Source organism: Salvelinus fontinalis, chromosome 3, assembly GCF_029448725.1.
Source record: "Salvelinus fontinalis isolate EN_2023a chromosome 3, ASM2944872v1, whole genome shotgun sequence".
NCBI classification, from domain to species: Eukaryota; Metazoa; Chordata; class Actinopteri; order Salmoniformes; family Salmonidae; genus Salvelinus; species Salvelinus fontinalis.
Genome location: NC_074667.1, coordinates 23,706,232 through 23,729,278, shown reverse-complemented (window position 1 = coordinate 23,729,278; position 23,047 = coordinate 23,706,232). Strand labels below are relative to the sequence as shown.

At 41.3% G+C, this 23,047-nt stretch overlaps 1 protein-coding gene across 1 annotated transcript; it reads left to right on the top strand.

The window, feature by feature from the left end:
- The first annotated feature begins 205 nt into the window (after window positions 1-205).
- Window positions 206-20,360, top strand: LOC129841413 (protein-glutamine gamma-glutamyltransferase 2-like). Its single transcript, XM_055909679.1, is given in 13 exon segments — window positions 206-436; window positions 5,702-5,881; window positions 6,693-6,911; window positions 8,150-8,268; window positions 10,109-10,237; window positions 10,404-10,581; window positions 10,795-10,930; window positions 14,478-14,581; window positions 14,857-15,096; window positions 15,977-16,252; window positions 16,542-16,702; window positions 17,067-17,203; window positions 18,267-20,360. Coding segments are annotated over 13 exon segments (2,040 nt in total). The 5' UTR covers window positions 206-426; the 3' UTR covers window positions 18,418-20,360.
- Window positions 20,361-23,047: the final 2,687 nt, after the last annotated feature.

Below are 23,047 nucleotides of genomic sequence, written 5' to 3'. Positions count from 1 at the left end.
CTACACATACATGAAAATGACTTCCCTCTTCCCTTTTGTCACACAAATGAATGTAGTAAATTATGCAACTATAGGTGGAGATCTCAGTGGAGTGTGTCCCGTGTGTGTGTTTACGTGCGCGCGCACCCTTTCCATGTATGTGAGCGCGCGTATGCGGGGGTTCTAGGAAAGCCCAATCACTCCCCAACCGAAATGATGCATTATGCTGTCTGTCGCCTTCTGCAAAGTTTGGTGCGCAAGATGGCAAGAGTAGCCTATAGTTCCAAGGAATTTCGGTGACGCGCATGACCACTCCAAATAAGACCTTCGTTCAGTTTGAATAGCGCGGCACAGTGTAGTAGACAGTCATTGGGAATAACCTACATCCAATATCCCCTGCCAGCCAGCATACCCCAGACTCTTGCCCAGTTGTAGATCAACGCGATCATGGCTCAAGGTAAGATTTTAATAGCGAGACTATTTATAATGTTATATTGAAAATATTGTTTAACTGCGAATCTTCTTCTGTAGTGCTTCGAAATTGATAGCGACTATGAATTACATGTTTTTGTTTCATAAACAGTATGCTAAAACAACAAATGCATTTTTTTGCAATATCAACAAAAATGACTCTACACAGTGGCAGACTTTGTTTGTTTCAGACTCAATTCAAACATATCCTACTAAAATAGCGCATGTTATGTTATTGCTTCCAAAAATAAAACACTCCATGCAGGGCTGAGCCACAACTTGGTACCTAAATATTTGAAGAATTTAGATTATTTCCATATTGCCTTATAAGGCTATTCGAGAATAATTGCTTTGTTTAGAAAAAACGCTAAAAACTGAAGAGGCAAAGTAAACTCTGACCCACCCCACCATAGACGAATTATGACAGCAAATAACTTTGCTAGTTGTCATTTGATGGTCTAGGATATGCTATAATGGTGTGAAAGTCCAGCAACAAATATTTTCCTATGGCCAATGCTTAAACCATAACTACCAACTTAACATGGTGCATACACAGTAGACATAGCTATGAGAAGATGTTTTGAGTTAGGGGGAGGGGAGGGGGTACATTTTTCTCTAATAACGCATTCTGTCATGCATTTGCTAGTGACATACAGGATTTACAAACATGTGGATTTTTTTTAGTAGGGTCCAGAAATGCAATTCTAAGTCGTTTAGGCTTACATGACAGGAGACGTTTTAATAATTTTTTTCTACTATCCAAATGACCTAAATGAGTGTCTCTGACACTGTCAAACAGATCAATAAAAACGACCTTGTCTTGACCTGGCCCAGGGTCAATAAAATAAGGGAGATACAGATTGTACAATATTAAGAGGACATACTGTATATATAGGCTATAGTAGGCTACTAAATCAACTTTCCAGTGACACTGACTTACACAACGATGAAGATAGCATGGATATGCATAGCTTAGGCTTCTCACCATACCGGTGATGCTCTCAAGATAGGCTTGAGCTACTTTGAAAAACAGCGGTGTTTGTCTGAGTTGTTGAGAATTTTTTTTTTGCCGTCTAGTGTACTGACAGATTAGTCTTCTCTTTTTAGCAGTAGGCGTTTGCTTTCCAAACGTATTGCCCACAATTATATTTTGAAATTGGTGAAAGGCCTATTAGCTATTCACTGACAGTGTGAAGAGAAATAGAGTCCAGAAAAATGGAATCCAGAGAATGACAGTGCCCATTCACATCTGGACTGGCAGCCATTTTGAGCATACCTATGAGTTTACCAGTCAAATTGTCAGGGTGAGAGGCCACAACAAGCTGTGTTTGGTGTGTGTGCTGCCCAAATTCAGTCAGTGTTGAAACAGGAGTAATTATATCATTATGACAAAATTATTTCAATTCATCAGGGGATACTGCAGCACCTTCAGCAGCCCTACTTCCCGTGGCTATGCATATAGATCATCCTTTGATTATTATAAATATAAAAACCAACATTTCATTTTTCTGAATGACCATTTCTGATGACACTAATGACGTCTCGCACCTTGTCAGTTTTGTTTCGTATAGTAAACACCTGAAGAATGTTCCAACCGTGTGTTTGAGGGGCAGTTAATTGTTGCTAAGGGACATTTGGCCTTTTATTAATAGCAAATGACAGCAGCTGTAAATGCAATCAGTAACTGTCCCACACTAAATGTTGTCCTTGGATTGAGTTTGACCCATGCCTAAGCCTAATATATTGACATATACACTGAGTGTACAAAACATTAAGAACACCCGCTCTTTCAATGACTTAGACTGACCAGGTGATTCCAGGTGAAATCTATGATCCCTTATTGATGTCACTTGTTAAAGCCACTTCAATCAGTATAGATGAAGTGGAGGAGACAGGTTAAAGAAGAATTGTTAAGCCTTGAGACAATTGAGACATGGATTGTGTATATTATGTGCCATTTGAACAGGGTATGATAGTAGGTCCCAGGCCCAAGAATTTGAGTGTGTCAAGAACTGCAACCCAGTGCATTCGGAAAGTTTTCAGACCCCTTGACTTTTCCCACATTTTGTAACGTTACAGCTTCATTCTAAAATGGATTACATTTGTTTCCATCATCAATCTACACACAACACTCCATAATGACAAAGCAAAAACTGTTTTTCAGATTTAAAAAAAAAAGTTAATATCACATTTACAAAAGTATTCAGATCCTTTACTCAGTACTTTGTTGAAGCACCTTTGGCAGTGATTACAGCCTCAAATCTTCTTGGCTATGATACTACAAGCTTGGCACACCTGTATTTGGGGAGTTTCTCCCATTCTTCTCTGTAGATCCTCTTAAGCGCTGTCAGGTTGGATGCGGAGCGTCGCTGCACAGATATTCTCAGGTCTCTCCAGAGGTGTTCGATTGGGTTCAAGTCCGGGCTCTGGCTGGGCCAGTCAATGACATTCAGAGACTTGTCCCGAAGCCACTCATGTATTGTCTTGGCTGTGTGCTTAGGGTCGTTGTCCTGTTGGAAGGTGAATCTTTGCCCCCAGCCTGAGGTTTTCATTATGGATCTCTCTGTACTTTGTTCTGTTTATCTTTGCCTCGTTCCCGACTAGTCTCCCAGTCCCTGCCACTGAACAACACACCCACATCATGATGCTTCCTTCACCATGCTTCACCGTAGGGATGGTTCCAGGTTTCCTCCAGACGTGATGCTTGGCATTCAGGCCAAAGAGTTCAATCTTTGTTTCTTTAGACCAGAGAATCTTATTTCTCCCCCGATTGCTTTGTTTGGCAAGGCGGCCAAGAGTTGGTGCTTCCAAACTTCTTCCAGATTGATGGAGTTCACTGTGTTCTTGGGGATCAAGGATGATCAATGGAAACAGGATGCATCTGAGCTCAATTTCGAGTCTCATTGCAAAGGGTCTGAAATATTTATGTAAATAAAGTATTTATGTTTTTATTGCCATGATAGTACAAGGAAACATTGTTAAATGCCTCTAAGCTTAAGCTGCATGCTGCACACTACAGCATTCGCTCGTCTTTTGGAGCCATGTAGGGCAGTTTGGTTCAATGTGCTTTAATTAAACAGTTAGGGAATGGGGAATAAGTGTCACCTGTTTACAATGTGTCTCTCTACACATGCACAAAGTGCTCGATTATGATGACTCCCAGGAGTGCACAGCGCTGCCGGTATGAGGGGAAAAACTAAATACCACATTTCCAACAGAGAGTGGGCCGGCATTTGTGACACAGTGTTGTGCTTTTACAACTGTCAGAGGATAGAGAGACCTGCTTCATTCATGACTAGGCTGGGTAAGTTGCTTGTAATAGCTGAGAGAATGGAATTCATTTTTCCTGGGATTTACTGTACCTGCCTCTGTAAAAATGTTACTGACTAGGATCCTTCATAGCACTGGCCTTATTGGATTTATGCTGGCCCAGTAGTTCTGCTAGTCCTATAGCACGGGCCTTGACGTTGGGGTGGTCATGGTTAGTCGACTGGAAGCAAAACAAGGGAGGGTAAGCCAAGAGTGACGGCATGATGGAGATGGCGACCTCATAGTAGTACTGTTGCTTCACTCAATGGGGTTATGTGACAACCCAAATGGGAAGACACATGCCCTACACACATAGCTTGTACTAATCTTTGTCAATTCATGATTTTAGCAGACTGTAATACAGTGATATCATTGATTTACAATTAAACAGTGGAATAATCCAAAACAACAATAACTACACCCTACCTACAGAAACCCTCAATTCAGATGGCACGTTATCTTTCATACCACAGTGCTAGAGTGGCTAATAAAAATGTATTTCATTTGACACCAGTGATGTAATGCGATTATGACACGCAGCAATAAACTGCAGTTTACCATTACATTGATTTAGCCTTTGCATGTGTTGTCAAAAAAACAACATTTTGGTTCACCACCTCTCATCTGCTATTAATCTTCGTAATGGTCTCCAGATTATGACATCGATAGATCCATTTAGAGGCCTGTCGCCTCGAGGTGTGCAAAAGCACAAGCTCCGATATACTTTATGGCTGAGTAGTATAGGGTTACTATGACCTACGTTTCCCTTTAGGATGAGCTAATAATGACCCAGGGTTGGACTGACGACTGGAGATTGTCTCCTTTAAGTCCCACTTTTCCAAATACGAAAAAGGTTGAAAATGTACACACTCACTACTGTAAATCGCTCAGGATAAGAGCGACTGCCAAATGACTCAAATGTAAATGTAAACTACAAGGTGTGAAACATGCTGTCGGTAAAATGTAGACGATATGCTATACAGAGGGTCCTGAACTCCATACATGTTAGCGCCCTAACGTTCTTCAAGAAGTAGCATCCTGGCAAGCAATCGTAAAAAGTGTGAAGAAGACATCTCTGATTGTGTAACATGGTTAATGTAACTTCATCTTCTTAGCTGTTTCTGTGAAAAAGACATGTTATGTTGTCCTATAGGCAATTAGGATGCGACTCAATATGGTGTGTTTAGCTTAACACTTGAAATGTTAAACAGGGGTCAGTGTTAAAACACCAAGCTGTAATGCACCATGTAAATAAAAACAAACGTACAGAAACACTTGTCAGTCAGTGTTTAAACGGGCATAACCCTTTGGCATCGCACGTTCATTTTCCATCAAGTTTTTTCAATGCCCAAGATTGTTTAACAACACCCTGTCTTGTCTTGAGGAAGCAGGGGGACTGTAGTTCTTCCTACTGTATAAACAGGAAATCAAAATGTGGGACTTTAGTCACACTGAGGCCGGGGGATAAGGAGGAGTACAATAGTTGCTTGCGCACTTCGCCTAGCAGGCAGTGACAGAAAATGTACGTTGTCACATTTTCTCTCTTGTAAAAAACGTCCCTTTTTTTAATGAATCAATAAAAGTGTTGAGATGGGGGAGCCAGGAGCAATTGGAAGAGTCAAGTTCTCAGCCTATGGCTGAAGACATAGAAAGCCTATATAGACCCTACTGTCCTAAAAGCAAGGGGAGGGTTGGTCCACCACTGAGGCGCCAAGATAATTATTCAATAAAATGTTATTTGTATAGCGCTTTTTACAAACACATTTGCCAGAAAGTGTTAAACCGTGCTATAATGAAGGTGGGCCTACAGTACACCCTCAAAGAACAAACAGAGGAACTTTCGAGCAGAATTCTGTTCCCTCGTAACTGGCTGGGTAGTTGTTAAGAGGTCAATCCTGAGGTCATTCCACTCACTATGTCCTCTCTCTCATCCATCTCCCAGCATTGGAAATTGCCAGATGGGACCTGGAGTGTGAGTTCAACAACACAGACCACCGTACGGAGCTCAACGGGGTGGAGCAGCTGATCGTTAGAAGGGGCCAGCCGTTCACCATCAACCTGCACCTCCGCTCGGGGGAATACCAGCCTGGCGGCAGTGCACTCGACCTCACCGTGGAGACAGGTAACTGTGTTTTCAGTGGATTGTTAGCTAACATCAATTCAGTGTGAAAGGCACTAGCTCAATGTTGTTTAATTTGGATTAAAACTCATAGTTTAAACAATACAAAAATAGATCATAGTCTGTTGTTATGATGCTACACACTAAGGAGCAGCTTGATCCCCACTCAACTTTGTTTCCATGTCATATACAAAATATTGAATCGACACAGAAAACCAACTTTTAACCTAAATCCAATGTCATGGTGACAGGTTTTGTTGATTTTATGTTGAATTCACATTAGTTGACAACTCAACCAAATGAAAATAAAAAATGTATGTTGAACTGACGTCCGTGCCCAGTGGGGAGACGTTGCTGCCATGCCCAATAGACTGTTTTAATTTAATCAAATAACATTTTAAGCAGGTATTCACTGTGGCTATTTAAAAGTCCTTACATATTTTGGAACTAAGTTTCTGTTTAGATTTTGAACAGGGAATTGAGAGTTTTTTTTAACTGGGTCTTGTCTTTCAGGAAATGTCAAAGGTACTATGGAAATGCATAATTGTGTGTTTCTATTGGCACTGGGACCTTGTTTATTTTCTCCAATGGCAATTGTGATCTAGAAGACGATAGGGAGGAAGAAAATATGATGGTGAAGTCTAATGTTGTTTCAAGGAAAGGGAAACTGTTTTAGCCTGGTCCAATTGTCAGTGATACCAGTATTGAGAAAACAGAAAGGTGTTAATGTATTATTTTTCACAAACATCAGTTCTGTGTTTCAACGGTGCCTATTCCATCCCTATCCCTTTCTCTCCTCCATGTCCTCTCCCAGGTCCCCAGCCCAGTGATCAGTATGGCACACGGGCCTCCTTTGGTCTGATTGACCAAATCGACACCTCCCGCTGGAGTGCCGCAGTCACCAGTCCCCCCGGGTACATGGTGTCCCTGTCCATCTGTTCCCCCCCGGACGCGCCTATCGGACGCTGGCGCTTGACCCTGGGTCAGGGGGGCTTGGTGGAGTTTGTGCTGCTATATAACCCTTGGTGCACAGGTGAGTAAACATTCCTTGAGTCATGCTGTCTGCGAGTGTATCCATTCAGTGTAGTGGGGCCTATGTACATTACAGCGAGGGAATGCCTTAGATGTCTCTATTACATAGACAGAGAACGTGATCAATGGAGAGATCCGGGCTTCTAGCAGTGGAAGGATCACAAAGTGTGGAGAACAGGATGGATGGATGGTAGTTTGGGAGAGGATATGATGATCATGAATGGGATGAATGGGGATGGATTTTTGCCCTACTATGTGCTGTATCTACAATACATGTTTCACTTAGAAATTGTGTCCCCATGGGCAATAAAGTAAATAAACAGCAGGTAGTCTCATTAATTAGAGACAATTCAACCAGAGACAATGCATGTTTTAGCCAGCAGCATACCATTCTGCATCCCACTGCTGGCTTGCCTCTGAAGATAAGCTGTTTGGTCCCTGGATGGGAGACCAGATGCTGCTGAAAGTGGTGTTGGAAGGCCAGTAGGAGGCATTCTCTCCTCTGGTCTAAAAAATATCCCAATGCCCCAGGGCAGTGATTGGGGACATCGCCCTGTGTAGGGTGCCGTCTTTCGTTGGGAAGTTAAAAGGGTGTCCTGACTCTTTGTGGTCACTAAAGATCCCATGACACTTATCGTAAGAGTAGGAGTGTTAACCCCGGTGTTCTAAATTCTCAATCTGGCCCTCATTCCATCATGGCCACCTAATCATCCCCAGCTTCCAATTGGTTCATACTTTCTTCCCTTTAACTATTTCCCAGGTCATTGCTGTAAATGAAAATGTGTTCTCAGTCAAGTTACCTGGTTAAATAAATATTGCCAAAAAAGGGCATTTTAAAGGTACACTCAGCAAATGGCATTGCCACGAGCAGCACCGCAGATATCAAGATGAGCGAGAATCAAGACTTCGCTCTGACACAGTATCTGCACGTGTGCATGGTTAGTTTTATGCAGTTCACAGCCTGGTAACCAGGGCACCAAAACAGAGGAGAAGTTGAGCTTCGCACTTTAACGCTCTTAGTTGTTGCGGAAATTGACCCACTATTCTGTTTATTTCTTCATCTCCGTTATATCACGGAGAGTCTACCTTCAATAAACCCTGTGCATGTTGAAATACTGTTTCCTCACTGCAAGCACATAATGCGGCATCCTTCATTCCATTTACTATTCTGGGAGCTTGTCTTTTTCTATGGAGGACGATACCTTATTACTGTATTATTTGTATGTCTCTTGGCAACAGGCGATGTGGTGTACATGGACAGTGAGGAGAAACTGACGGAGTACGTCTTGGCTCAAGATGGTATCATTTTCCGAGGCAGCTGGAAATACCTCATCCCTACACCTTGGAACTTTGGCCAGGTACCAACACCAACACAAGTGCTATCAGCTCCACTTTGGCCCAAGCTTACCCCGATAAGGAAAAATGGTCCGTTATCAAAATATGTGCTCTTAACATTCAGAATAGAGATAGTGTTGCCTATATACTTATCAGTGGCCTGACAAGTTTGATAAAGTAAAAAAGGTAAAATAGGGTTCAGAGGAACTTGTGATGGGTGGGACATCCTGTCAACTGCTGACTGGAAAAATCAATTTCAGGCTGATCGATTTCCACATTTAGACACTTCCATTGGTTCAATCAGTGTATGATTGACAGATCATGATAATCCCACTGTGAGATTTTGAGACCTAGATTCCATTGTTGATACAGCTCTGTATTTAATGGGTGTGTGTCATAGTTGCATACTTCTTTTGCATGTAACTGGTATCCAGCTTTACTAAGCATTTGTGCCTGTTATTTTCAGGAGGGAATCAAAGTCAAGAAGCAAACTTCTAATCCTTTGATCATTATTTGACCTTTTGCTCACTCATGCATGTTTACTTCCATATAGAAAATATATACAGTACCAGTCGAAAGTTTGGACACGCCTACTCATTCAAGGGTTTTTCTTTATTTGTACTATTTTCTACGTTGTAGAATAATAGGGATGACATCAAAACGATGAAATAACACATATGGAATCATGTAGTAACCAAAAAAGTGTTAAACAAAGTAGCCACCCTTTGCCTAGATGACACCTTTGCACACTCGTGTTATGCTCTCAAACTTCATGAGGAAGTCACCTGGAATGGATTTCCTGTACTCTGTTGTATCGGCTTGCATGTTACCGTGTTAGTGTGCACTTGTTTTTACGGGTCTCGTACATCGTATTTATTAGAGGTTTACACCTCGCTTTTTGTTTGGGTTACAGCCCTACATTATATTTATACAGTTGACGTCGGAAGTTTACATACACCTTAGCCAAATACATTTAAACTCAGTTTTTCATCATTCCTGACATTTAATCCTAGTAAAAATTCCCTGTCTTAGGTCAGTTAGGCTCGCCACTTTATTTTAAGAATGTGAAATGTCAGATTAATAGTAGAGAGAATGATTTATTTCAGCTTTTATTTATTTCATCACATTCCCAGTGGGTCAGAAGTTTACATACACTCCATTAGTATTTGGTGGTATTGCCTTTAAATTGTTTAACTTGGGTCAAACGTTTCGGGTAGCCTTCCGCAAGCTTCCCACAATAAGTTGGGTGAATTTTGGCCCATTCCTCCTGACAGAGCTGGTGTAACTGAGTCAGGTTTGTAGGCCTCCTTGCTCACAAACACTTTTTCAGTTCTGACCACAAATGTTCTATAGGATTGAGGTCAGGGCTTTGTGATGGCCACTCCAATACCTTGACTTTGTTGTCCTTAAGCCATTTTGCCACAACTTTGGAAGTATGCTTGGGGTCATTGTCCATTTGGAAGACCCATTTGCGACCAAGCTTTAACTTCCTGATTGATGTCTTGAAATGTTGCTTCAATATATCCGCAGGTAAAGATATAGGACCTTAAACTGGACCTACAGTACAGGTATATTGTCATAGCAATATAATCCTGCAGCAACATAATTTGATCATTTAGTTCATAACGTTGTTTGATTGGTATTTAGGATATTAGCTGACCAAAAGTAGGCTACATGAAAAGTGTAATACTGTTAATATAACAAACTGCATGTTAGTGTGAATTTTAAGTCATTTTTTGTAAATCACAAAAAGAATCTGCATTTCCTGTGATGTATGAAAATTTGAGCAACAAAAGAGTGATCAAATTAAGATGCAACAACTGTAGTCAATCTTTCCTTGTTTGTTTTGTCTGTGTTGTGTAGTTTGAGGATGGGATCCTGGAAGCTTGTCTGAGAATCCTGGAAATGAACCCCAAGTGCCTGCGTAACCCTGGGAAAGACGCTTCAGGGAGGAAGAACCCAATCTACGTGTCCAGAGTTCTCAGTGCCATGGTGAGATCACATCAAATGGGTTTCCCATCCTGTCATGCACTACATTACACACTACAGTGCGTACAGCAGAATAGTTCAACATAGATGGCAAATGGCACCGCTCAAAATAACAAAGCAAATTTCATGTGAAATGAAGAGCCTGACCATTGTTGTCCATGTCCCTCAGGTGAATTGTAATGACGACAAAGGGGTCTTGCTGGGCAGGTGGACTGACGACTATGACGGTGGGGTGAGCCCCCTGTCATGGAAGGGCAGTGTGGAGATCCTGCGGAACTGGGACACAAATGCCTGTCAACCTGTGCGCTTTGGCCAATGCTGGGTGTTTGCAGCAGTGGCCTGCTCAGGTTAGACATGAACGCATAGAAACGCTAACAGCATGTTTATATACTGTATCGTGATGTAGGATTAAAACATTTTGTTTTGCACAAGACATGTTAAGTTGCACATTCTATGAACTACTTGTGTACAATGTATTTATAATGCCATATGTTAAACCTGTAGTAGTATAGTTCCTGAGTAGTACTGGCTAACTGTACATTATTTCTCTGCCCTATCAGTTTCACGAGCCCTGGGCATCCCTTGTCGAGTGGTCACCAACTACAATTCAGCCCACGACACCAACAGTAACCTGGTGATAGAGCGGTTTGTGGATGAGAACGGACAACTTGTTCAGAAGTCGAGAGACATGATATGGTGAGAACTCAAGACTATCAAATTGATGAGTGACAATTTCCACTCAAACAAATTCAACACAAAGCTAGAGGATGTTGTACTGTACATAGTCGGAAAATCCTGTTTTTCACTGTAAAAAAAATTGTAAATAAAATAACGGTCAAAAGTGTGGCAGGACAGGGTGCCAAACATTAACCGAAAAAAGACATCAAAAGTCGTCAAAATCTTAAAATTACAGACATTTACATTGAGAGTCAGAGTGACAAAAACGGTAACAGATATTAACTGCTTTGGCAGGCTAAAATGACAGAAAAAAACAGTAATTTCTGATTAAGGTATGTGTTTTAAGATGTAAATGAATGAATACATTCTAAATAGTATATTTTGGGGGTAAATCATTGTACACTGCTCAAAAAAATAAAGGGAACACTTACACAACACAATGTAACTCCAAGTCAATCACACTTCTGTGAAATCAAACTGTCCACTTAGGAAGCAACACTGGTTGAAAATAAATTTCACATGCTGTTGTGCAAATGGAATAGACAAAAGGTGGAAATTATAGGCAATTAGTAAGACACCCCCCAAAAAGGAATGGTTCTGCAGGTGGCGACCACACACCACTTCTCAGTTTCTATGCTTCCTGGCCGATGTTTTGGTCACTTTTGAGTGCTGGCGGTGCTTTCACTCTAGCGGTAGCATGAGACGGAGTCTACAACCCACACAAGTGGCTCAGGTAGTGCAGTTCATCCAGGATGGCACATCAATGCGAGCTGTGGCAAAAAGGTTTGCTGTGTCTGTCAGCGTAGTGTTCAGAGCATGGAGGCCCTACCAGGAGACAGGCCAGTACATCAGGAGACGTGGAGGAGGCCGTGGGAGGGCAACAACCCAGCAGCAGGACCGCTACCTCCGCCTTTGTGCAAGGAGGTGCACTGCCAGAGCCCTGCAAATTATCCTACTAACGGGACATTAAAACTTCTTATGGCTGCAATCCCGTTAACAGGATTGATATGACAACAGCCAGTGAAAGTGCAGGCCGCCAAATTCAAACAACAGAAATCTCATAATTAAAATTCCTCAAACATACATGTATCTCAAACATACATTTTAAAGGTAATCTTGTCGTTAATCCCACAAAAGTGTCCGATTTCAAATAGGCTTTACAGCGAAAGCACCACAAACGATTATGTTAGGTCACCGCAAAATCACAGAAAAACACAGTAATTTTTCCAGCCAAAGACAGGAGTCACAAAAAGCAGAAATAGAGATAAAATTAATCACTAACCTTTGATGATCTTCATCAGATGACACTCATAGGACTTCATGTTACACAATACATACATGTTTTGTTCGATAAAGATCATATTTATATCCAAAAACCTCAGTTTACATTGGCGCCATGTTCAGAAATGCCTCCAAAATATCCGGAGAAATTGCAGAGAGCCACGTCAAATAACAGAAATACTCATCATAAACTTTGATGAAAGATCCATGTTTTACATAGAATTAAAGATACACTTGTTCTTAATGCAACTGCTGTGTCATATTTCAAAAGCTTTACGGCAAAAGCACAATATTCAAAAATCTGAGAACAGTGTTCAGCCACAAAAGGAAGCCATACAGTTATCCGCCAAATTGTGCAGTCAATAAAAGTCATAAAAAGCATTATAAATCTTCTCTTACCTTTGCTGATCTTCGTCGGAATGCACTTCCAGGACTCCCACTTCCACAATAAATGTTTGTTTTGTTCGGTAATGTCCATCATTTATGTCCAAATAGCTATTTGTGTTTGGTAAACAAATCCAAAGTCAGGAAGCGCGTTCACTTAAAGCTGACGAAATCTCAAAAAGTTCCGTAACAGTCAGTAGAAACATGTCAAACAATGTATTGAATCAATCTTTAGAATGTTTTTAACATAAATCTTCAGTAACGTTTCAACCGGAGATTTACATTGACTTCAGATGTGCGATGGAACAGAGCTCCCTCTCATGTGAACGTGCATGGTCAGAGCATCGTCAGGTCATGGCAGACCTGACTAATTCCTGTCTCCTTCGGCCCCACTTCACAGTAGAGGCATCAGACAAGGTTCTACAGACTGTTGACATCTAGTGGAAGCCGTAGGAAGTGCAAACTCATCCATATCCCACTGTGTATTCAACAGGGTCTTGGTTAAAATCGACCAACCTCAGAATTCCCACTTCCTGTTTGGATTTTTTCTCAGGTTTTTGCCTGCCATATGAGTTCTGTTATACTCACAGACATCATTCAAACAGTTTTAGAAACTTCGGAGTGTTTTCTATCCAATACGAATAATAATATGCATTAATTAGCAACTGGGACTGAGGAGCAGGCAGTTTATTATGGGCACCTCTGGGCACCTTTCATCCAAGCTACTCAATACTGCCCCTGCAGCCATAAGAAGTTAAAACTATAATATCTTATGTTTCACTGAGTCGTGACTGAACGAAGACACGGATAATATAGAGCTGGCTGGGTTTTTTGTCCATTGGCAGGACAGAACAGCTATGTCTGGTAAGAAGTGGGGTGGGGCGTGTTTCTATTTGTCAATAACAGCTGGTGCGCGATGTCAACACCATAGTGCCCACTAAGCTAAGGACCCTGGGACTAAACACCTCCCTCTGCAACTGGATCCTGGACTTTCTGATGTGCCGACCCCAGGTGGTAAGGCTAGGAAACAACACATCTGATCCTCAACACTGGGGCCCCTTAAGGGTGCGTGCTTAGTCCCCTCCTGCACTGCCTGTTCACCCACGACTGGGTGGCCAAGCACGACTCCAACACCATCATTAAGTTTGCTGACAACACAACAGCGGTAGGCCTGATCACCGACAACGATGAGACAGCCTATAGGTAGGAGGTCAGAGACAACAACCTCTCCCTCAATGTGAGCATGACAAAGGAGCTGATCGTGGACTACAGGAAAAGGAAGGCCAAACATGGCAAGCGGTACCGGAGAGCCAAGTCTAGGTCCAAAAGGCTCCTTAACAGCTTCTACCCCTAAGCCATAAGACTGTTGTACTGTTAATCAAATGGCCACCCGGACTATTTACATGGACACCCCCCAACCCTTTGTTTTTACACTGCTGCTACTCGCTGTTTATTATCTATGCATAGTCACTTTACCTCTACCTACATGTACAAATTAACTCAACTAACCTGTACCCCTGCACATACAGCCTCGTTATTGTATTATGTTACTTTTTATTAAAAAATGTACTCTAGTTTTTTAGAAATTATTTTCTTAACTCTATTTCTTGAACTGCACTGTTGGTTTGTAAGTAAGCGTTTCACGATATTCGGCGCATGTGACAAATACAATTTGATTTGATTTGGCTGTTGTGTCCTTGTACGACCTATAAAAAAAGAAAGAAAAATATATACATCCAACTTATCAGTTGCAGGACAGAAGCAAAAGGGAACATATCAAAATAGAAAGGAATGTCCGCAACTCTGGTGTGCTCCAACTCGGATCGAAAAGTCGTCTTTTTTTGTCCATCTGATTAATTCACCAGGGGAACATGCCAGAGTTGTTATTTTTTCTTTGTAGGAACTACCACTGCTGGGTCGAGAACTGGATGACCAGACCTGACCTTAAACCAGGTTTTGACGGCTGGCAGGCCATGGACCCCACACCACAGGAGAAGAGTGAAGGTAAGGCATTGAGAATAACACCAACTATAATAACCCCAACAAATACAGAATAGCCCATAAAAGGGCCTGACCCCAATTCAAATGTGTATTGATTCCCCTGATACCATTAAAGTTACATATTAGGATTTGGTGTAGAAACTGCTAAATTGCTAATCATCATATTTTACTAGTAGAGATAACAATATGCCTTAAAGATAAGTCTTAAAAACATGTCATTTTCAGTTCTCTCACAGATTCGCCGACTTTTTCACTCACTCACTATCGCGTTCTTTCAGGAGTTTACTGCTGTGGGCCAATCCCACTGAAAGCCATCAAGGAGGGCGAGCTCACCTATAAATATGATGCCCCATTTGTGTTTGCGGAGGTCAACGCTGATGTGCACACCTTTATGAAGCGCAAAGACGGCAGCACAGAGAAGATCATTAGCTCCGTCCAAGTGGGCCTGAAGATCAGCACTAAGAGTGTGGGCAGTGATAGGAGAGAGGACATCACACACCTGTACAAGTACCCTGAGGGTACGGAGCTTCGCTACAACAAACAATAAGGACCCCCAATACTTGATAAGCATTTGCAGCGTGGCAATAGGGCCAGGCATGGCTGGCATCCTATTATGTCGGGTGACCAACAGAGTCAGACAAGTGCTGACCTGAGGTGCATTCAACAAGGGAAATTGTTTGCGAACGTTCGCTAACGTTAGCTCACATATTCCATTTGCCTTGTGTTAGCCGTGACCGTTCGATAACATTAGTGAACCGTTTGAGAAGGTAGTGTGCGGCGAACATAGTGTCTGTTTCGGTCTAAACTGCTACTACAAATAATCAAGTGAACATGTAGGCTTTCTATTACATGTAGTAGAGATAGCGAAGCCATTTAGTGTTTGAATATTGCCGATAAAAAGCCACAGTAGTCGTTACAAAAAAGTAGCTGTTTGATGTTTCACCATAACATTTTAGAATGTTAATTCAAATCGTTCAATTGAAATTGTTACTCTGCCAACATTTTCGCCGCAACAGAAGCCTTGTTGAATTCGCCTCAGGTTGTGAGTAAAAAGGCGGGGATATAATAAGGGGAAGGAGAGGTAGGAAAACCACACTGACTGAAAATGGACAAACTAACAAACACACAACTGTAACATGGCATCAGGACACACTGTCACATTACACCACGATATGCCACCAAGACAGTAGATAGGAAAATCACATATTATGTATCAATATTTGTAAACGTCTGTTCACTATATGTACAATCTGAGCGCGTATGGAGACATTTGTGGTGAAGGACAATAAGGACTACTCCGGTTTGGAAACAAGTTCTTATACTTCCCTGAATGTGTCAGGGTTGATCAGAGGTTATACACAGTATGAAAGCATACTTTTCGTTTTTTTGTGCCCCCAGGTTCTGACGAGGAAAGGGAGGCCTTTACAAAAGCCAACCACCAGAACAAACTTCTGCAGCAGCAAGAAAATGCTGGTCTGCTTATCGCTATCAAGGTTTCTGCGGAGATGAGGAAGGGCTGCGACTTTGACGTGTTCGCCGTGGTTACGAATAACACACCGAATGGTTAAAAGTGCCGTCTGGTGTTCGGCTCCAGAGCTGTGTCCTACAACGGCATTCTGGGAGAGAACTGTGGGTTCAAAGACCTGCTCAACGTAGAGTTGGCACCTGGAGAAGGTCAGTTGGCTTTGTAGAATGGAGTGTTCGGTGTAAAAATGTACGAGTGTGATATACTGTATCTATTTCTGGATTTGATTATCATTCACACCTAGCTCATTTAGGGTATAAGCCTGTGTACAGATTTATCCTTTCATGTGCTTTCATTGTCTAATGCTAATTGTGTATCTATGTCAATGAATGCAAACTGTACAGTGCTTTGTGTCTCTGCTTATGTCAACGTGTCAACATGTGAGAAGTTGTGATTTTGTGAGTGTGTCACTTTCTAAGCTTTTATGTCTCTCTCCAGAGAAGCGAGTTCCTCTGAGAATGAACTATTCCAAGTATGCCGAGAAGCTCACTGAGGACAATTTGATCCGGCTGGTGGCTCTGCTCCTAGACTACGGCACCCGAGAGGCCTACCTCGCTGTGAGGAACGTTGTACTGGAAAATCCTGAGATCAAAGTCAGGGTACGGTCACTACTGTAACACTTTACAAAACAAGAATAAAGCATACAATAAAAAAGTGTAAATGCAATTGTTAACATGAATAGTTTATTAATTAGTGCATGAATAAAGCATAATCAGCGGGGTAGTCTGACTTGGGAATCAAAGTTTCAAACATTTGGTCCCAAGCCAAGTACACTAACCACAGATCCAAGAAAACAAAGTTGCCTGGAAGTACTCATGCTAGGGCAGAGGTCACAATATCCATGTGAAAGAAATGGTTCTAGCTGGCATTGCAAGCTTGAGTCAGATTTGTATCGATGGAACATTTCTCTAGCTGATGAAATGCAACGTCTCAGAGCATTAAGTGATGTCCCTTACGTTGTAGATTCTTGGGGAACCCAAAGAGAACCGTAAGCTGGTGGCTGAGATAACTCTACGGAACCCTCTGCCAGTACCACTGCAGAACTGCTGTTTCACCGTGGAGGGTTCCAACCTCACTGGAGGACAGATCATCACTGAGAAGTAGGACAACCATGGCAGTGTGACATCTACGTTATGTCCAATAAGGACTGATAACAGATCAAGTCCATGTATATCAAACACTAACAACAGGACATGTGCTTTTGTGTAGGACATGTTAGTAAAGGTCAAAGCGTATAGCCATTTAGTGTAGTTTGTCAGGTATGTCCATAACCATATGTAATTCATACACATATAATCATCTGGTCACCGAGTGGTGTATGTCCATGCTTTGGTAGTTGGAGTCAATGATAAGAGAAATGTCTGTAGCAGACAATAACGCTTACATGTCAAAAGCAGAGTAACAGCCTTATTAGGGCTAAGATGGATACTGAATTCCCGGCCATCTACAAATCAAGCAGACTAAAACTACCCAAGTGTCTTGCCAAGGTCACAACTCATGAAGCTTCTCAAAAAAAGTATTTTGATTTGAAAAGTAACACTTTCACATCAAACACTAGGGAGTTGGCTAGACAAAAGCAAGCTGTATCACCAGTTAATTAATGTTTGTCTGGGTTTATTCACTATATATAAAATAATTGGATTCTGAGAGCATCGCTTTGTCAGAGTTGGATCTCCAAGCATTCAGATGGTGGTGATGATAGGGTTTGGTTGACTTGCGATTCCCAGATGTTTGACTCAATGTGGTGTTTCGCAACTGAGACAACTGCCTAGAGGCAGAGAATATGAAGGGATTTGATCATAAAGACAGTTTTGAATGAGTTTGAGAAGCTCCTATGACAGATGTACATATCCTATACGGATATATGAATATGGTTATTTAGCAGATATTTTAATCCAAAGTAACTTCTAGTTCACACACATATATATGGCTGGTGGTGTAGGATGAGAGCCTACTGTAGACAGTGAAGCAATACATTCACAGTCCTGGCTGGTCAACTCAGCAAAAGTATTACAATCACACTAGCTAAAGACATCCATTGATAGCCAATGTATTCATTAAAAAAAAAGATCAACTCTCTAAGCAGTTATGCTGAGAATATAGCATGATAGAGTGTTACAGAGTATGTCGATAGAGTAACTTCTAAATATGTACCTTCCTTAGACTTAACTCCACGGTGGAACCCGGGCAAGATGCCAAGGTCAAAATCTACTTCACGCCCACCCACTCAGGCCAACGGAAACTGGTGGTTGACTTTGACAGCAATGAGCTGTGTCACGTCAAGGGCTACAGGAATGTCATCATCGGCAAATAGAGGACCCACCCTGAGCCTGCACTCCATAAAACCCAGTGAAGACAAAGACCTACAGTTGTTTCACAATCTATATGCATATCTCTATACTCCAAGATCTCTTTTATCACCTATAGATAAACAAATTCTCTGTTTGTTAGGATTATACAGTGCCTTCGGAAAGTACTCAGACCCCTTGACATTTTCCAAATTGTTGCGTTATAGCCTTTTCCTCATCAATCTACACACAATACCCCATAAGAACAAAGCGAAAACAGGTTTTTAGATACTTTTGTAAATGTATAAAAAAATCAAAAATCAAAAATATTTTCATAAGTATTCAGACCCTTTGCTATGAAACTCGAAATTGAGCTCAGGTGCATCCGGTTTCCATTGATCATCCTTGAGATGTTTCTACACCTTGATTGAAGACCACCTGTGGTAAATTCAATTGATTGGAGATTATTTGGAAGGCCCACACCTGTCTATATAACAGTGCATATAGGACAGTGCATGTCAGAGCAAAAACCAAGCCATGAGGTCGACGGAATTGTCCGTAGAGCTCCGAAGCAGGATTGTGTCAAGGCACAGATCTGGGGAAGGGTACCAAAACTTTCTGTAGTATTGAACGTACCCAAGAACACAGTGGCCTCCATCATTCTTAAATGGAAGAAGTTTGGAACCACCAATACTTTCTAGAGCTGGCCGACCGGCCAAACTGCGCAATCAGTGAAGAAGGGCCTTGGTCAGAGAGGTGACCAAGAACCCGATGGTATCTCTGACAGAGCTCTAGAGTTCCTCTGTGGAGATGAGAGAACTTTCCAGAAGGACAAAAATCTCTGCAGCACTCAACCAATCAGGCCTTTATGGTAGAGTGGCCAGAAAGAAGCAACTGCTCAGTAAAAGGCACCCAAAGTTTGCCAAATGGCACCTATAGACTATGAGAAACAAGATTTCCTGGTCTGATGAAACCATTGAATTCAATGGTGGAAAAAGTACCCAATTGTCATACCTGAGTAAAAGTAAACATACCTTAATCGAAAATTACTCAAGTAAGTGACAGTCACCCAGAAAAATACTACTTGAGTATAAGTCAAAGTATTTGTTTTGAAATATACTTAATTATCAAAAGTAAATGCAATTACTAAAATATACTTAAGTATCAAAAGTAAAAGTAAAAGTACAAATAATTTCAAATTCCTTATATTAAGCAAACCAGGTTGCACCATTTTCTTGTTTTTATTTACTTACATAATTTGCAATTTACAGACATAATTTGCAATCAAAGCATTTGTGTTTAGTGAGCTGCCAGATTAGAGGCAGTAGGGATGACAAGGGACTTTCTCTCTTGATAATTGTGTGAATTCGAACTCTTTGGCCTGAATGCCAAGCGTCACGTCTGGAGTAAACCTGGCACCATCCCTACAGTGAAGCATGGTGGTGGCAGCATCATGCTGTGGGGATGTTTTTCAGCGGCAGGGACTGGGACACTAGTCAGGATCGAGGCAAAGGTAATGGGGCAAAGTACAGAGAGATCCTTGATTAAAAACCTGCTCCAGAGTGCTAAGGACCTCAGATTAGGGTGAGGAATGGAAGAAACTCCCCAAATACAGGTGTGCCAAGCTTGTAGCATCATACCCATACCCATACCCATACCCTCGATGCTGTAATCACTGCCAAAGGTGCATCAACAAAGTACTGAGTAAAGGGTCTGAATACTTATGTAAATGTTATATTTCAATTTTGTATTTTTTTTATAAATTAGCAAAAGTTCTAACAACCTGTTTTTGCTTTTTCATTATGGGATATTGTGTGTAGATTGATGAGGGAAAAAAACGATTTCATACATTTTAGAATTAGGCTGTAATGTAACAAAATGTGGAAAAAGTCAAGGGGTCTGAATACTTTCAAGTAAAATTCTGAGTATGTGTAAATATACTTGGTAAATAAAGGAGTTTCTGATTATACATTTTTGCCTGCAAAGCTTTGAAATGTAGGACTTTTATATTTTTGCATATAAACCTTTCATCAGTGATTGTACAATGAGAAGAGCAACATTACCAAATGTGGCTTGCTATCAGTAATCCTTTGGCAAATACTGACATTTTGTTAGGGAGGACAAAAGGTTCACTTCCATCTTCTTGACAAAAATGAAATAGTAAGACATTGGCAGAACCTAGAGATTATTGGAAGAAGCTAGAGATACAAATCATTCCACAAGACTGATTCAAGACATGAGAACGCACATTGGCTCCATGTAAAAACTCCCTGTACCTGGAAACTGGTCCAGTCCATCATGAACAGACAAAGCCCTGTGGTAGAATGAATCTCGATGAACACTTAGCACACCATGGAATTATTTACATAACTAGCCCCTTCACATTGAACAATCCACAGGTATACTACCGTTCAGAGGGTTGGGGTCACTTAGAAATGTCCTTGTTTTCCATGAAAATATGCATGCAATTAGTTGCAAAATGAATAGGAAGTATAGTGAAGACGTTGACAAGGTTATAAATCATTATTTTTAATTGAAATAATATAGTTGTGTCCTTCAAACTTTGCTTTTGTCAAAGAATCCTCCATTTGCAGCAATTACAGCCTTGCAGACCTTTGGCATTCTAGTTGTCAATTTGTTGAGGTAATCTGAAGAGATTTCACCCCATGCTTCTTGAAGCACCTCCCACAAGTTGGATTGCTTGATGGGCACTTCTTACGTACCATACGGTCAAGCTGCTCCGACAACAGCTCAATAGGGTTGAGATCCGGTGACTGTGCTGGCCAATTCATTATAGACAGAATACCAGCTGACTGCTTCTTCCCTAAATAGTTATTGCATAGTTTGGAGCTGTGCTTTGGGTCATTGTCCTGTTGTGGGAGGAAATTGGCTCCAATTAAGCGCCATCCACTGGGTATGGCATGGCTATGCAAAATGGAGTGATAGCCTTCCTTCTTCAAGATCCCTTTCACCCTGTACAAATCTCCCACTTTACCACCACCAAAGCACCCCCAGACCATCACATTTCCTCCACCATGCTTGACAGATGGCGTCAAGCACTCCTCCAGCATATAAAAAAATAATCTGCATCTCACGAATGTTCTTTGTGATCCGAACACCTCAAACTTAGATTAGTCTGTCCTTAACACTTTTTTCCAATCTTCCTCTGTCCAGTGTCTGCTTATTTTACCCATCTTAATATTTTATTTTATTGGCCAGTCTAAGATATGAATTTTTCTTTGCAACTCTGCCTAGAAGGCCAGCATCCCGGAGTAACCTCTCCACTGTTGACGTTGAGACTGGTGTTTTGCGGGTACTATTTAATGAAGCTGTCAGTTGAGGACTTGTGAGGCGTCTGTTTCTCAAACTAGACACTCTAATGTCCTTGTCCTCTTGCTCAGTTGTGCACCGGGGCCTCCCACTCCTCTTTCTATTCTGGTTAGAGCCAGTTTGCGCAATCCTGTGAAGGGAGTAGTACACAGTGTTTTACGAGATCTTCCGTTTCTTGGCAATTTCTCGCATGGAAATTTCTCTTCATTTCTAAGATCAAGAATAGACTGACAAGTTTCAGAAGAAAGGTCTTTGTTTCTGGCCATTTTGAGCCTGTAATCGAACCCACAAATGCTGATGCTCCAGATACTCAACTAGTCTAAAGAAGGCCAGTTTTCAGCTGTGCTAGCATAATTGCAAAAGGGTTTTCTAACGATCAATTAGCATTTTAAAATGATAAACTTGGATAAGCTAACACACCGTGCCATTGGAACACGTGGGTGTTGGTTGCTGATAATGGGCCTCTGTACGCCTAGTGTAGGTAGATATTCCATAATAAATCTGCTGTTTCCAGCTACAATAGTCATTTACAACATTACCAATGTCTGCACTGTATTTCTGATCAATTTGATGTTATTTTAAGGGACAAAAACAAGGACATTTCTAAGTGACCACAAACTTTTGAACGGTAGTGTACATCTTAATGTCTTCCATTGAATGATGATGCCATGAAGAATTGGGGTGCCATTTCGCCATACTGCCAATGTGCATTCTGATTGAAAAACATGCCCCCAGCCTTGGCTCAGTTATTTCAGGGAGGTTTAACCTCATTGAGAAAAGGTAGTAATCCATAATTTTACATACCATGCAAAATGCTAACGTAAATCAGATCCAGGGAGAAAATGCAAACAAATGCAATAATTCATTTTGAGCAGGACACCTGGATGTAATGGTCTGGTTCTGGTTAGGTTCTGATAGTTGGTTCTTACAAATGGACCTTGTGATAGAAAAATTATGTATTCATCTTATTTGGTGGATATTACATTTTTATTTACTTAACAAACAGTAAGGTATTTCTGTCCTGCTAATGCTGAGTTTTATGGTGTCAACTCTAGCTTCCTGCATCTAGTCTGGGTGTCAAGGATATGGGTTTTACTAGAAATGGCTTGAAGCTGACAATTGATTGATGTCTCTGTGATAAGAAACCAAACATTCCACATTCCATTCTATGATTAGTGGTGTATGTGAGACATATGGCTCCGGTCTGATTGAGCCTGCATTCCATAGACAATATATTGTTTATGTTTAGCTGGGATAGAGAGGAGTAGAACAGTGGTCCTTAGACATCCTGGCCTGGGAAATTAGGCCGGGGTCGGGTGTTAAGAT